At 43.6% G+C, this 17,431-nt stretch overlaps 1 protein-coding gene across 1 annotated transcript in view; it reads left to right on the top strand.

Annotated features, from left to right (window-relative positions):
• Positions 1-16,445, top strand: part of LOC144770343 (histo-blood group ABO system transferase-like) — a 255,645-nt gene extending 239,200 nt beyond the window's left edge. The window contains exon 3 of the mRNA XM_078654797.1: positions 15,688-16,445. Within this exon, the coding sequence (XP_078510923.1) occupies positions 15,688-16,354 (667 nt within the window). The 3' untranslated portion in view covers positions 16,355-16,445. The remainder of the gene's footprint in view (positions 1-15,687) is intronic.
• Positions 16,446-17,431: the final 986 nt, after the last annotated feature.

Below are 17,431 nucleotides of genomic sequence, written 5' to 3'. Positions count from 1 at the left end.
CCATAATTTACTTTTCCATGAATTTTATTCCACCCAGCAATATTAGTTTCAATTTCAGATACATCGTATTCAAAATTGTTCAATTTCTTCCTCTTCAGGGGTCATACGGCCAGGTTCACATGAATATTGCGAATAAGTCAAGGCTTTAGCAGCTTGTCAATGTCAGCAGCTTCAATGTTCATGGTGTGTTAGTGCTCATGTACAGCAGATTCAAGATGGAGGTTTGCGGCACCCACAAATAAATCAACAGAAGAGTGGCAATAAGAAAAGGGTTAAGTTAATTCATAATATTACAAAAAAACATTCAATAGGTTTCAACCATTCAGACAGAATCATGTGGCATGCACAAAGTGAAGACAAAGAGCCCTCAGGCACCAACAAGACAGTTGGTTGCCATTTATCTTCATTGGGTTCTTTTCTTTCAGAAAAAGTGAATAAGTGAGTTAAAAGAAGTGTGGGTTACTCCTCGGAAAAATTACTTTATTAGGAGTAACTCTAACTCCATTAAAATAGGTGAAGAAGTCGGACAGATTGGTGATTATGTTAGTTTGAACCACCCTGTCCTATAGGTGAAAACAATAAGAGGTCAACATGTTTCTGCTATTGGGAGCCCAACTTGGCTCAGCATTCATCAGGACCGATACAATTACAACATATGTGTAAAGCACCGTAGGCTTTACTGTCATATGAAGTAAAGAAAACATATATTTGTTAAAAAATAACGAATACGACCTTATGTGTATCCCAAAGCACTGGAATTTTCTAGTGCTTCATCTCCTATATATGAGGAAATTCGTCTGTGAAAACAATATGTAACAAAACACACAAAAATTTTGATTAAAAAACATTCAGGTATCGATTTTCATACATTTTGAATTGTATTTGTAGTGCAAAACAACCACATTTAATTTGCAGAACGTAAGGTGCGAGACCATTTCTCTCTTGGGGCGGCACCCATTGTCTAGCATGCAAGATGTACACAAATTTTTGTAATACAGATGTAGCTAAAAAGTGCCACCTTTTACCCCTAGATTCATTTATAGATTCTTTTTTATATAAAGCCAAGGTAAAAGAGAAATATTTTACTTAAACCCTGTTTTTGCGCGCGTTCAGTTAAAAAAATAAAGAAGAAGCGCAATTTTGAGAAACTTTCTCAAATCATATTGTTACCAAATGACCATTATTAAAACAATTCGACAACCTTGGTTGACGAAACCCTAAAATACAGCTTAAATTCGACCAGGAAGACTAGAGAAGAAACTGACATATTGGCACTAATACTCACACGTTTGTTTAGTGAGAAATGTGCCATGAGCTCGCGGCAGGGGAAAATCTTCACGCCGGGTGTTCTCTAGAAAAGAGAAAACCGAAGGGAGCAATCCCGTTAGGAGTCCGGTTAAAAACAAAGGTTGGGCATGTTAAAGATAGCAGACTGCCTCTCACCGAGCCGTCAGAGTGACGACCCGGAAAGTCAGCGTCCAACCACCCCGCCACACCCCTCCCCGCTTACCAAACTCCCAGCGGGTCTCCGCCTCTCAACCTGCTCATTACCACATCCGCAGCCCGAAAATGTTAGGACCTCGGTAACCAGCTGTTTTAAACACTTACTACACTACCGGCGAATGCAGATGACGCGTCCGTATTTCCGATCACGTGTCATGCATTCGATGCAATTCTTAAAGGGGCTACATGCACAAAAGTGAAGAGACTGAACTTTTTACGAACAAAATCAGATTAACTAGTTTTATTGGATACCTTCTAGAGCAAGCAAAAGTCCCCAATTCTTGTTGTTTTTGTTGACTGGATTCCAATTGAGTAAAGGCCAATTCCCGTATCTTTCCCAGTTTACTTTTCAAGTTATGGCTATACTCCAGCAGGGTTCTGGTGTCGCCGGAGCGCTCATTCTCCCATACCTCTTTGGTCATGTCCAACAGACTTCGGGTTGGCGGCCGTACAGCATCTCAAATGATGAGCAACCTAAACTGCTCTGGGTTTGGCCTCTGATGACATATAATGCTAAAGGTAACAAGAGGTCCCAGTCGCTCCCGTTTACCGTTTAGCATTTTCTTTAGTACTGATTTCAGGGTCCCGTTGTATCGCTCCACCAGTTCGTCCGTCTGGGGGTGATACACCGACGTCCGGATCTGGTGAAGGTTCAAAAGCAGACATACTTCTTTCATGACTCTTGACATGAACGGGGTGCCCTGATCCGTCAGGACCTCTTTAGGGAATCCCACCCTGGAGAACAATTCCATAAATTTTTTGGCAATGTTTTTCGAGGTGGGGGTTTTTAGGGGAAATGCTTCGGGGAAGCGGGTGGCATAGTCCACAATCACTAGGGCATACTGATGCCCTCTCCGCGTTTTTGGGAGCGGCCCAATGAGATCCATGCCGACCCTCTCGAATGGAGTTCCAATGATAGGGAGGGGTTGCAGGGGCACTGCTGGGGGTCGGTGGGTGTTTTTCCGCTGGCAAATGTCGCATGTCTGGCAATGGGCCTTTATATCCTGATATACTCCTGGCCAGTAGAAGCTGCGGAGCACATTCTGTGTTATTTTCTCGCTGCCCGTGTGGCCCGTCAGCAAATGGGTATGGGCGTAGAACATAATCTGTTCTCGGAAACAGGTAGGTACCAGCAGCTGTAGGGGGTCTTCTGCTTTTGCTTGTATGTAAAGGAGGTCGTCTTTTATCAGAAACCTGGGATATCTCGAATGGGGACCGTCCTGTTCAGCATGGGCTTGTTCCCATGCATTGAATAGATTGGAATCATTGGCTTGGGCAAAACGAAAACTTCTGTCACCCTCCCAGGGATCGGTGGACAGCATTGCAGGGACAGTGGATGTACCCGAGGCTTTGCCCTTCAATACTTGGTCCTCAAATAGGTCAAGGAAATGTGGGTTGTCGGTACCTAGTATGAGTTGTTCTGGAAGGGCACCCATTACCCCCCCTTCACGACCAACGTTTTCTTACCCTCTAGTACAATGGGAACATACGCTACCGGATAACCCTTAACATCCCCATGGACACATTTAATAAACACTAGGGCGTCGGGCATTACCTGGGGAGGCTTTACGTATTCATCCCGTATTACAGACTGTTTACACCCCGAATCCAACAGGGTCCTGATTATAGCCCCATTGATATTAACACTCACTTGATATGCACCTCCGAGTTCGGCAGAAAACATGACTGCCTTAGGTATGTACCTGACTTCCATGGGTTCTTCATTGTTGCCTTTCTGTGGGCAAAAGCGAGCAATGTGACCCCAGGTCCTGCAATCGAAACATTGAGGTCCCCGAAATGGGGGAACCTCGGGGCCAGCAAAGCAGGGTGCTGGTAGTCCGGAAGGAGCTCGGGGCCTGCGGTCCGGTCTTAGTGGCTCTCTGGTTGGTTTTTCAGGTTCACTGGTATGCATGCGGGGCTGAGCACGGACAAACGTAGCAGCCATCTCCATGGCTTGTTTTGTTGACAAGTTTGAATGTTGCCGCAGCCACCGCTGAGTCCCATATGGAAGCGCCTCAAGGAATTGCTCCAGGTAGATCTTGTCCATGATCTCCTCTTTGGAGCTGTCCATAGGGGTTAGCCACTTGTCTGCCGCTGCCTTTAACCGGAAGAACAAGGTTTTCGGGTTGTCCCCCGCCTGACCTCGCTCCTTGCGGAAGCGTACTCGGTAGGCTTCCGCATCCAATCCGAGGTGATCCAGTATGATTGCTTTGATCTGTCCATAGGGGGTCTGTCCGCTGCTATTGGCCACCTGGTAGGCGGCCTGCGCTTCTCCTGTTAATAGGGGTGCAAGAAAGAAGGGCCACTTTTCCAATGGCCATCCGCAAGCCAGGGCCACCCTTTCGAAATTTAGCATGAAGGCGTCTGGATTCTCGCCTGGGTTATACTTTTGTAAGGATATGCCGGCAGGGGTATGTGGTGGTCGTGTCTCTCGAACAGGGTTACCAGCTGGGTCGGAAGGTTGATGTAACCCCTCTAGTTGCGCCACCACCGTATTGCGGAATGTATCCCGGTCCAGTTGGGCCGAAGCAAGTTGCTGCTCCACAGCCCATCCCAACTGTTCCTGTCCTTTCACCAATGCTTGTAGCATTTCCTCCATCTTCGTGTCCTGGATGGCTGCTTCTATGCCCACATTCTCCACCACTTGTGGGATTGTGGTCGGGTTATCGAATAAACTCACGGACAAAGGGGTTCTGGGCAACGAGGGTTTTATTGTTTTATATTGCCGTCTCTTCTGTACAGGCACTCTATAGAATGGTAGCGGGTTTTCGACGTCCTCTGCCGCTTGTTTTGCAGTTCCAAGCCGCCGTGATTCCCGGTGCCTCCTGGGTGTTGTAGGCCTTGCTTCTGCCGTCTCGACTCCCGTCCGGAATGCCGCCCAAAAAGAAAGAAATCAATATTAGGCTAAGGTTCTAGAGAAAATCGATAAAATTAGTACCTCTTTCCCTGCTGAGGAACACTTCCCGGTTCCGCCTGACCTGGCTCCGGAATCGGCTTCCCTACAGTCTTTTAACGAGCTGTCTCACGAGACCGCACTCAGGTTATTCACACAGTGCAGTTCAGGTTCGCCTTCTGACCTTATTCCTGCCAAGGTCCTGGGTGACCTAGCCCCTATACTGGCTTGCCCCTTTCTTTCTATTTGGAATGCCTCCCTCCATCATGGCATATTTCCATCTATTTGGAAGGAAGCTCTCTTAGTCCCCATTTTGAAAAAGCCTGATGCCGACCCTACAAAATTTAACAACTTTCGCCCCATCTCCCTCCTTCCCAAACCCGCAAAAATTCTGGAGAAGGCCGTCCAGCTGCAACTGACAGAATATCTTGAAAACAACTCTTTTCTACACGACTCTCAATCTGGCTTTAGAGCGGGCTTCAGCACCGAAACTGCTCTCTTGGAAGTAGCTGAGACCGTCCGTGAGTGTGTGGATAGGGGCGAGGAGGACATGCTGGTCCTCCTCGACCTATCCGCCGCTTTTGATACGGTTTCACATAAAATTCTTCTTAACCGTCTAAGGCAGGCTGGAATTGGCGGCTCTGCATTAGCCTGGGTTAAGTCATTCCTCTCTGGCAGAACGCAGAGGGTGGCACTCGGACCTTTTAAATCAGAGGGTAAACCCCTGCTGTGTGGTGTTCCGCAGGGCTCTGCCCTGAGCCCTCTGCTTTTTAATGCCTATCTCGCTCCCTTGGCTACAGTGGTGGAGTCCTGTGGGGTCAGGGTGGTCTCTTATGCTGACGATACTCAGCTGATATTCTCTTTTAGAGACCACTCGGACTCCACCTTTGCCAACTTCCGCCACTGTTTGGATAACATCTGTGCCTGGATGACCATCAACCACCTTAGGCTTAATACTGATAAGACAGAGGTCTTATTTTTTAACCAGAAAGTTCCAATATCCCCCAGCCTGTGGTGGCCCACAGCGCTTAACCCCCTGCCCTCCCCTGTCCAATCAGCACGTAACCTTGGCTTTCAGTTCGATGACTCACTCTCCTGTAAAACGCAAATTAACAAGGTCACCTCAGCCTGCTTCGCGAAACTTCGCATGATTAAAAAGATTTTTCCTTACCTCCCTTTAGACGTCCGTAGAACTATCACTCAGGCCCTCATCACATCCCATTTAGATTACGCCAACAGCTTATACGCTGGTGCCCCTCAATACTTGATTGATCGTCTCCAGATCGTGCAGAATGCGGCAGCTAGACTGATTGGAAATATCCCCTACCGTCAGTCGGTTGCTTTTTATTGCAATGAGCTACACTGGCTCCCCATTGCAAGCCGCATTCAATTCAAGATTCTCACCCTCGCCTTTCGTGCCATCAATGGTTTAGGGCCAGGATATCTGAAAAAGCGAGTGGTAATATCTCAATCAGTGAGAACTCTGAGATCCAATAATCTACGTCTCCTGACTGTACCTCGCTTTCGACGATCTAGAATGGGCGGCAGAGGGTTCAGCGTGACGACTGCTAAACTATGGAACTGCCTCCCACTTGACCTCAGGTTTTGCCCTTCAGAATCCCTTTTCCGCAGTAAATTAAAAACGTGGCTCTTCTCTAGAACATGATTCTAGTCCTACATTCCTCCTGCTTCCCCTCTTTAGTCGTGAGTTCCTGTTTTTAGCGCCGGGACACCCCTTCGGGGTTAGCTGCGCGCTGTATAAGCTACTTAAATAAATAAATAAATAAAATAAGGTTTGTATGTTTGATGTAGGGTAGGGAAGTGAGGGACCACACGTGCTCAAAAAACGGTTTAAAGTGCCGATAAGGTGAAGGGCGGGGAGGTGGTGCACAGATGGTCGGGTGTATAGTCTCACGGGGGTTTACCCCACTTACGCCCACCCCGAGAACCGTGACCGTACCTGCTCTAGCCACACTTCGTAGGAAGTGTGGTTGGGCGATGCGCCTTCCCGTTGGCCTCCCAGCTTGTCGCAGTCGTCTCTGTTCTTCCACCCCTCTGCTCCGTAGGTCAGTGATCCGCTGCCTTCCTCGTCTCCTGCCTCTGTCCTCCGCTGTTCTTCTCCTGCCGCCTCTTGCCGATGTCCCTCGCGCTTCTCCTCTCCCGTCCTCCTCCGCTGCTCTCCCGCCTCCTCCTCGCTCGCAATCCTCTTCCTCGTTTCTCCGTCCTCCGTCCTCCACTCTGCTCCTTCCTCACGCCACCACTCTCCGCTACCTCCTGAGTGTGATTCGGGCGTTGCTTTACCTCCGGCTAGTGGGCGGGCTCATGGTCCAGCTCCGCCCAATGAAAGTAACACGGCTCCTCAGGGTCCTGTGCGGGGTTGAACCAGTCGTCAGCCGTCTTCCAGGTGTCTGTATGCTGTGCAAAAAGAGGGGACACAGGTAAAGGTAAACCTGGAGGGCCCGAGTCCGGGTCCTCCTCGTCACAAGACCCTTGCCACCTAACCTTGAGGGTACAATAGTGAGTGTCAGAAGGGTGTGCTGGCTGGGTTCCCTCCCAAAAGACATTGATGGTGACCTAGTACTGGTTAGATTTAGGCAGAGAAACATCGTCCCATACCTGCGTACCTGTGCACCCCAAGTGGGCAACGACCCAATCTCCGTCTGGGAAATGCATGATTTTTACCCTAGAATGCCATGTATCCCCACATCTAGCCTAAAGGTAGGCTGTAACATGATAATGCACAGAGGACTCCATGTACCGAGCGGCCGTAGCTTTTTCTCCTATACCAGACAGGAACCACCGTTTTATAATCCCAAGTATTGGAACCCCTATTAATTACTGTTCGATCTAAGCTCAACCTGTGAAAAGATCGCTATAATTAAGATATTTATCTCCACGGGATGGGGAAAAGTTTTTTAACCTCAAATATTGTGTTATTGTATGTATGTTTTTACTTGTAACTGATTTTACTTGTACGCTTTTATGATTTTAAACTAAAATCGAATAAAGCTATACTGACTGACTGACACTCTTGGTCTCCATTCATCCTGACTGGTGCTTGGTTGTTCTTCATAAGTTACTTCAGGATCTACTACTTGAGACTCTTCAGCTGCGCAACCTTCAGCCTCCACTTCGTCCGGTTCAGTTACTCTTTTAGTATGGCTGGCATGAATCCAGTTTGGAATTCCTTTGCACTTCACAGCTGTGGTGGTAACCAATATTACTTGATGTGGTTCTCCCCATCGTGGTGCTAGGCACGACTCTCTGGTATGCTCTTTATCACTACCCAATCGCCTGGATTCAAGTCATGTGCTGGAGTTGATTGTCTGGCCACAGCGTCTTCCCAACCTGGTGGGAGATAGAACGCACTTGGTCAGCCAACTCTTTGCAGTACTCCAATACCAAATCATCAGATATAGTCAACAGCTTGTGTCCTGGCACACATGCCTGCCTCATTACCCTTCCCATGAGTATTTAGTGGGCACTCAAGCCTGTTGTCTTGTCTGGTATACTTCTGAGTCCTATCAGGGCAAGAGATAAAGCATCTGGCCATTCCAATCAGGTAGATTCACACATCTTTCCCAATCTCAATTTGATTGTGCCATTCAGTTGTTCTACCACTCCAGAAGCCTCTGGGCGGTATGCACAGTGCAGATTTTGCTCAATTTTGAATGCTTCACAAATTAATTGAATTATTTCATTATGAAAATGAGACCCTCGGTCTGATTCAATCGTTACTGGAAAACCGAACATAGGAATGAGCTCTCTCAAAAGGAGTTTAGCTACAGTTAAGCTGTCATTACTTCTGTTCGGGTACGCTTCTACCCAGTTGTGGAATAGAAAAACAATGACAAGGACGTGTTTTAATCTTCGACAAGCAGGTAACTGAATAAAATCAATAATGAATGGACCTTCTGCCTTTCCAATATTCCCCGGGCAAACCACAGTTTTCCTACCAGGGTTAATCTTTTGTCAAATTAAGCATCTCTGGCAAAGACTCTCTGCTATATTTCTGAACCTTGGGCTAAACCAATCCTGTCTAAATAGTCTTATCATTGCATCTCTGCCAATGTGTGTGTCCCCTTGGTACATCCTGGCCATTGGTGCAAGCATACAGTCAGGTAACACTGGCCTCCCATCTAAGTAAATTATCACACCATCTTCAGCTCTTCTCTGACAACCTATTTGCTCCCATTCTTCCTTTTCTTTGGGTTCTGCTTCATTTTGGAGATCTCTCGCTTCCTCCCATGTTCTTACACCCCCTAGCAGCATAAGTTGGCAGCTGATTCCACATGCATCAATTTTCTTTTTAACTGCCATTTTGTATTTGGCACAAAGTTGGGCCACCTGGTCAGCATAACGATTACCGACTGTAATTTTGTCATTTCCAGATTGGTGAGCAGCACACTTGACCACGGCCACTTCTTTTGGCAATTGAGTTGCTTCAAGTAATTTTTTTACAAAATGTCAATTTTTAATAGAAGTTCCTGAAGAAGTCATGAACTCCCTTTGCATCCAAAGCTGGCCAAAGTCATGCACAACCCCGTAACCATAGTGAATATCAGTGTAAATGGTTACTTTCCAGTTTCCCCCAACTTTGCACGCTTTTATTAAAGCAATCAATTTGGCTACTTGTGCAGACTTGACTCCGGGTAAATAGGATGCTTCGACTATACCAGACAAAGTACATACAGCATAAGCAGCACTCAATCCTCCTTCCTCATGGCGCATGCGTGAGCCATCTACAAATAGCTCATGTTCTGGATTTTTCAATGTTTCTTCCTGTATGTCTGGACGTGGTTTAGTACTGTATTCAGTACCCTTTTGGACCTGTGGATCAAAAAGGTAAGATGGGGTGGTAGGAGTTTCACCACCATGACTGCCAAGCTCATGAACTCCATCCCATTAACCCTTAAGAAGGGATCCAATCTCTTAAGATTTAGAAAGAGCCTGAAAATGTGGCTGTTTAGACAATGGCCCCATCCTCTTCGCCACAACTGTTCCCATGCAGTCTTTTTCAGAAGGTAGCACCTAGACACTTCTGGGTATATGTTGACCTTTGTAAATTCTCATTACATTACTCTACCAGGAAGAAGGACTGATGTGCTGTTGGAAGGACTAGCACCCTACTTGGCTGCTGCTCTACAAGATTGCTGACCTGCCAGGAGTTTTTTTCATTGTTGTTGTAGTTTTGTATAGCATGTACTCGACCCGTAGGCATCAGAGTGCTTTACACGAGAACCAGTTATATTACAGATGGGCACATTCATTTTTAGGCCTGGGGAGATTAAGTGATTTGTCCGGAATCACACAATGCTTGTGCTTCTGCTAGCCTCCCACCAGAATTGGACCCGGTTCCCCAGCTTCAAAGTCAGCCGCTCTAGCCATCCTGCTGCTCTGCTACCTTCTGCCTGGGGCAAGGACTGGATCTTCAAATATCAGCAAACTATCCCTTGAGAGTGACTCACAAGGGATAGTTTTCCGGCCTTCTGTTCAGAGCCACAGTGGCTCAAAAGTCTTCCTCCATTTTGAACCCGCACCTGGACCCAAGCTGACTGAGTCCTAACCCTGCGAATGGTGTACCTCCAGTCCTGGTCCCTTGAAAGTGGTGCTAAAGGTGCCTAGATAGCCAAAATCCAAAAGTGGGTATTAGAATTTTTTTTACTAAAAACTGCTCTGAGAACCAGGAGGAGACAAGGACCAACCTGCTCACTTATTCGCCCGAGGTGCATCGCCGGTCGTATTGTCTTTACCTCTTCTCCCACTTCCTTTTTCTCCTCAGCAGCAAATCCTTTTCAGCGGTCCTTCCACAAAGGGGTATGCAACCTTGTGGAATTGTCTTTGGCTACAGCCCTCTGCCTCGTCCTGCTGAAGATTTGTGACTTCTATTTCAGAGGCCACGTCCGAACGTACACAACTTCACCATGACATAGACCTAAGGCTATCTTCCGACAATGCTCTCTCATCGGACACCTCCTGCAGGCTTGCCCCACTGCCCTTTATCTTCCCAGAATCTTTTTCCCAAGAATGTTTCAAATTTTGAAGGTAAACAGTAAAAGGGCCCAATCCACTTCTTGTTTTCTAACTGTGCTCAATTGCGGTTGGCCATATTTTTCGACTTTGACCAGGTCTGTCGCAGCTATATATCTGCTATGGGCGCTTTTAACTTTTAGGTGCTAGTTTTTCACTAAAAACTGTAAAAATTCATAACTCCGGTTCTATGTATCGTATTTTTTTTTTTCATTTTTGGTGTCAAATAATTTATTAAATTAACTTAATTTTCTAAATTGGCTCAGGATTTTTCTTGTGTTGTGTTTTCACTTTGTTACTGTTCGTGTGCTACATAAATGCTTTCTTTACACATTGCCTCTAAATAAAGCCTGACTGCTTTTTGTGCTAAACTACCCAGGATTAAGTACAGGTTAATTTAGTGACTCTTTGTGGTTCACCCTGCAAGGAATTGTGTCTGTTGCTTGACCATGGCTTCCACCCCAATCAACCAACAGCACAATTTCTAAGAATATTGATACACATATTGATACACAAATGATATCATAATGGCATTCTCCTCAATATATAGAGATGAGTATATATATACACTGACACTGACGAAGGCAAGTGCTGAAACGCGTCTGTTTCATTGTTTGTTTGTGCAATAAACCCGACAAGGTTTAACCTACTACGGGTGCTGGTGTGTCAAGTTTTTTGGCAGTGGAGCAAGAATATATATATATATATATATATATATATATATATATATATATATATATATATATATATATATATATATATATTATATATTACCTACTGGCGGTCGCCAGTAGGTAGTTATAGTTAGGATCGTTTTCCATCGGAAATCCGCAACATTCTATTGGGAATAACTTTGGCGCCGAATGAGGGATCTGCCTGTAATTTTCCTTAACTTTGCCTCGCTGCGCTCCGCTCCTTCCCTGAAAGTTTCGGGAGGATCCGTCAAGCGGGGGCCGAGATAATAGGGGGTCCCAAAACATGTTTTCCCCATGTTAATTTCCATAGGGCGGTTGGACTCACTTTTAGCCCGAACGGCTGAATGGATTTCCACCAAACTTGGCAAAATTGTAGGGACTGGTACCCCGATGTGCCTTTGCTATGTCTCAAGATATATGCTCCAGTGGTTTTTACGAAAATTAACTTTGAAGAAATATATATTGGGCTGCATTGGGCTATATATATGTTAGAGCCCAAATGTAGCCCAATGTAGCCCAATGTAGCCCAAAGATGGCCACCAGAGACAAAAAAAAAACAATTGTAGCCCAAATATCAGCCAGATGTAGCCCAACTATAGCCCAATGACAGAATGTCCCAGAGTGTTCTAAAGAACAACTAGAACGCTAACTGTCTTACTTATGACAAAAGTATGGCACACCTGAAGTCATCTTGATTAGAATAAAGTGGTAACACTTAATACATTTAATTTGAAAAGGAACAAAATGAGGGGTTTCATTTTGCCATAGAAATGTTGTGTATATATATATATATATATATATTCTCTGAAAAAACCATAGGTTTCACACCAGTTATAGTTAGGAATTAGCATTTAAAAAACCTATTAAATTCACTGAAAAAACCATAGGTTTCACACCAGTTATAGTTAGGTGGAAATTTTACTCGCATAAAACCATTGAAATTCCCACGTTATAGTTAGTTGGACTCACTATAACTTGCGCGTGCAATGCACTGCTGATGACGTCACATATTACATCACTCATGACATGGTCAGTGACATCACTCATGACATCACTGATGACATCTCAAATGACATCACTGATGACATCATCCAGTGAATGTGTATCTTTCTGAAAAATAAATATTTTTTATATAGGTATATCTAAAGGTTGATGGAAGAATAAATGGGTAAATAAATGTCTAAATGGATGTTTTTTTTGAGTAAAATTGATTGGTTGCCTGACTTATTAAATGTATCTTAGTAGCGAGTAATGTTTAAATATTTAAATATCTGTATCTGTGTCTCACTTTGTGTATAAGTGGCTGCATGGGTTGGTGAGTAGCTACATGAGTGTGTATATGGGTTATTAGTTTTTTTTTGAGTATCAGTATCAGTGTCTGTATGGTTCGGTGGGGGATATTACTTAGAGCACAGATGCATGAATGAGTGACTCACTATTTGTATGTATTTTGAAGACCGCATGTGTGCAAGACTGTATGGGTGGATGATTGTGTGTATGGGTGGGTTAGTGAGTATGTGTTTTTATAATTGATTGTTTAAGAGAGTAAACATGTTTCCGTTTCTGTAGAAGTATGTGTAGTGGTGTGTATATAGCAGTATAATCAAGTAAATGGTTTTTTGAGAGTTTATTTGCATGTGTGAATTTGTGTGTGAGTAACTATATGGATGAGTATTAGTGTGTAACAGGATGTATAGGTGTATGAGTACATATGATGAGTAAGTACATGCATGAGTGACTATATAGAACTGTTGGCGAATGAGTGGATGTGTATGTAGATGTTGGAATTACCTAATAAGTTGTTGTAATTGGTATTGGTTTCTCCTTTTTTAAGAAAATGTTAGTTTCTATTTTTGAATGTGTGTGTCAAAGGTTATTTTATGCTGATAGGAGGTCTGCCACTTTGTCACAAGGATGTTGTCATCAGTGATGTCATTTGAGATGTCATCAGTGATGTCATGAGTGATGTCACTGACCATGTCATGAGTGATGTAATATGTGACATCATCAGCAGTGCATTGCACGCGCAAGTTATAGTGAGTCCAACTAACTATAACGTGGGAATTTCAATGGTTTTATATGAGTAAAATTTCCACCTAACTATAACTGGTGTGAAACCTATGGTTTTTCAGTGAATATATATATATATATACACCAGCAATCTTCACCACCTCCGAACAAACAGCGAAATGAAGAGACAGACCCCAGGCTGTCGGCAAGGTAGATTTATTAAAGACCTCTCAACGGGCGACGCGTTTCGAGCAACGAATGCTCTTGTTCACACACATATAAAAAATAAAAGTTAAAGCACCAAATTGGGTCTGCCTCGTCTTCTGTGCGAATCCGGCTGGAAGTTGCGGTTGGAGCGGGCATTGTTGGAAAAAAAAAAAATATATATATATATATATATATTGTAACCATTTGAAAGTGTCTTATAAAGTGGCAAAGACTTTACAGAGTTTTCTTTTGCCATTTGTGTTTATAAATTATGTAAAACCAATTTCATACATTTCAGAAAATATCTGATTGCAACAGTCTTTTTAAATATAAGTATTTGCCTCTTGCCAATATGAATCCAAGGTACCACAATTATTATTTGTGAGTTGTGAAACTCCATGCCTCATGGGAGGCGAAGTCTTGAGAGGTCCAAGTACATAACCAAGGCAGTGGTGGGTGGCCTCCGATTAGCTCTACACTCACATTCAAAGGGAGGCCCAATCTTCAAGGGGAACGGATAGTGATAAAGTGTGTTTACCTTTCAGAAGAGCAAAAGGTCTATGGTAACAACATTTAACAACATTCAGGGGAACTACCACTCTCAGATGTGTATCTGCTTTAACCTACCTTGGGCCACCAATAGCTGAACAGCTCAAAGCATGTAGAGGATGGGAAGGCAGTTCATATCTTAAGTATATTCTTGAGCATGCCTTTGGCCGCAGACATTGTTCATATGCGAGTCTTATCACTTTAGTGTAACTGATTTAGTCCAGGCCAGGCCATACGATATTAATCTGCCAACCATCCCATGGGAGCGCTCATGGAAAGGTATACTGCCTAATAGGTGTCAACAAACACAGAAGTTTGGTCATAAAGAAAGCCCTTAGAACCACTCGTTGGTCTATTTCAGTAGGGTTTAACCATGCCTAACTTCTATATGGGAGCAAATTATTCCCTTATTGTGATATTTCACACTGGAAACATCGATAAAGGTCATTGTTTACCAGTGGGCAGATTTAATTCTGTCTCTCACATCGCTCTGGTTCTTTATTGAATCCGCATTGACATACATACATAGAGGGTCAGAAAGAGCCCCATTAAAGAAGAGGTGATGCCTATACTGGCTCAAATCTCTCCAGTGCGAGGAGGGCTCGATTATAAAGCATGCCGGAGGAACCCTGTGATTAAGCATGCCACCCAATAGGTAGGTGAGGACTTTCGTTCTGGTAACATCAGGTTTTTTTAAAGGATATATTTGGAGTAGGTCAGATGTAACTAGTGCTTGTGTCCAGAGTACTTAAAGGTGATTATGTTGAAGAGGTTAGGAAGGTATGCTCTAGTTTTTTGCGTCCTCTCTCCCTTTTACTTTGCGTTTATTTTGTTATTTTTCCATAGTAATGCCCTATTATCTAGCCTGTTCTGGATTAGGGCACAGTTTATGGTCTGCTGTAGGCTTACAGTGATTTGGGCAGCAGCCTGGGAAATTTCAATAATAGAGGAGTCTAAAGTTCATGCCCTAGCGTTCCCATCAACAAAAACATATACTTCCCAATAATTCTTGTGCAGTCATCAAAATCTGCACGTCCTCTTTTACAAATAGGATACATTTTAAAATATTTCTGTTCAAAAGCTATGTAAGTGGTTTGAATGACAGAAAAAGAGTTAGTGTGTATTCCTAATTAAGAATGTATTAACATCTATGTTCATAGAAGCATAATCTCTTTGAAACTATGTTAAGAATTTTTTTTGGGTGTGAATTCAACTGGTAACCCATGCCAATAAAATGCTATAAAAAGATGTAAATTTGCATTGTCAGTCATGAACTCATTTTTATTTCTTAGCTCAGCTAAAAGCAGTGAAAACATGCACATCGGCAGTGGCCATCTTGGAATGGGTTTAAAGTCATCACTAAATGAAGTTGTAAATGCTTCTTACAGGTGGCCTCCTTGGATGTGTGTGCATTCACCGTTTTCAAATGTGGTTTGGTTTATTTTAATAAATCCTATTTAAGAGCTGGTGATGGGGAGCAGGGAGAGGAAGGGGAAGAACAAAAAACAGGCACTGCTAAGTCAGTTCTGATGTCAGTAGTGGAAGGCTACATCATCTATACAGAACACTGTGAGACTGAAATGGCCCTTGGCAAGTTTAACTTAAGAATGGGGGTGAAAGCCATTTAATCAGTAACTGGGAAGTGAGACAGACAACCTCCAGTCACAAGAAAGGGACTGACCAAAAGTCCACTTTAAGTATATGTAATGTACCGGAAGCAATAAGTCTTGACCTAAAAATTAAGTGACCACTGTTTCTTTGTTTCATTGTCTAATGTTGTTGCATCTCATTTATCCTCAGCTATTGGAAGCTTTTAAAACCCTTCTTGGACTCTGCTGATAAGTTCTTCATGATGGGGCACAAGGTGATATACTACGTTTACACAGATCAACCAGACAAAGTCAAGTGCACCACGTTTCTTGATGATCGAGAGTGTAAGGTTTACAAAACCTCATCATATGATTCCAAGGAAAGAGTTTTCATGAAGAGAATGGAAATTCTGCACCTGGACATCAAGTCGAAGAACATCGATACGCAGTATTTAGTATGTGCTGATGTTGACATTGTGTTCCACGATCACGTAGGGGTGGAAATTTTGAGTGACCTCGTTGCCACGTTACATCCTGGATTCTTCAAAGCCGGTCGCAGTGGCTTCACTTATGAGCGGCGCTCATCTTCCCAAGCCTATATCCCAAGCAATGAAGGAGATTTCTATTACCAAGCTAATTTATTTGCTGGCAAAGTGCAGGAAATTTATAGTTTGACCAAAAGTTGTGACGAAGGCATTAAAATAGATGATTCCAAAGGCATAATGGCAGTGTACCATGACGAGAGCCATTTCAATAAGTATTTACTCCACCATAAACCTACAAAGATTCTTTCTCCAGAATATATCTGGAGCTGGACCATTAGACGGACATCAGACATACGAAGAATAAAAATTATTCATGGTGATAAGAACATATAAAAATGGCTTCTTCAACTTTCATTTTGCGTTGTACCAAAACCCTGATCTTACTGAAGGAGTAAGATTTTTAAAGTGATCGAATAAAGCCTTAAAGCCCACCATAGCGGGCATTACCAGCCATCAAAGAACTGCTTCAGTGTTAAAGGACTAAGCTGAAGGCTTTAAGGCTAGGGCAGAATGTTCTAATTTGTAAAACAAAGTGCTCACGGAGCCCAAAGGGGTTTAAATGCCCTCGGGCTCCGAGATGCCTTTGTTCACAGCATCAGCTGTGAAATGAAAAAAAATTGGAATGTTGCTCTCCGGGCTTCTGCCAGCCATTAGAAGCCTGGAGCACTCCATTGCCTTAGATGGAGTGATCAACATTTCAATGTTCTAATCAGCAATCAAACATTTCCGCCTGCATGAAGGTCCAAAGACAAAAATGCCGTGATGTATTTTTAAGAAACAGAAGGCTGAGCTTTTCACCCACGCTTTCCTGCACAAGGAAATCATACATAGGGCATTGGAAAGTATGTATCTGCAGTTAAACAGGAGATACAAAAGGGGGTGGTGATGGACGGAGCATCTGAATCAATCAAACACTCACACCCAGTCAAAAGATCTGGGTTTAATCCATCACCGTTCTTTAGCCCACTCTGCCACCCCAGTTCAGACATGGCTATATGCAAATCAGTCTGACCCTGTGCCTCATGGGAACAGTCCAGCCCGAACTGCCAAGCCATGTCTTCCCTGGACCGGAAACAAGCTGGCATAGGTTATAGGGAATAGATATTTATGTTTAGCATTAGAAGTTAGCCAAGTTGAATAAAACTGCACCAAACTTTAAACGTCAGCCAACAATGCAGATTCTACTTTTAGTCAAATCAAGGTACACTTGGAGGGTTAATAATGGGGCACCTAAACATACTTTTCTAATTTTAATTCTGATAGATAAGTTCAAGTCAAGGCTATAGAAGTAAAAAAATTGGCAAATCCAATACTACTGGCTTATTTTAGCCTGAAGTAAACAAGTGATGGATGGGATTCTTGAAAAAATTTCAGCCACAGGTAATTACTTATGCTACATCCCAGTCCATT

This window comes from Lissotriton helveticus, chromosome 7 (genome assembly GCF_964261635.1).
Source record: "Lissotriton helveticus chromosome 7, aLisHel1.1, whole genome shotgun sequence".
In the NCBI taxonomy this organism is placed as follows: Eukaryota; Metazoa; Chordata; class Amphibia; order Caudata; family Salamandridae; genus Lissotriton; species Lissotriton helveticus.
Note: the sequence above shows the minus strand (reverse complement) of the source record. Positions and strands in the feature narration are given on the sequence as shown.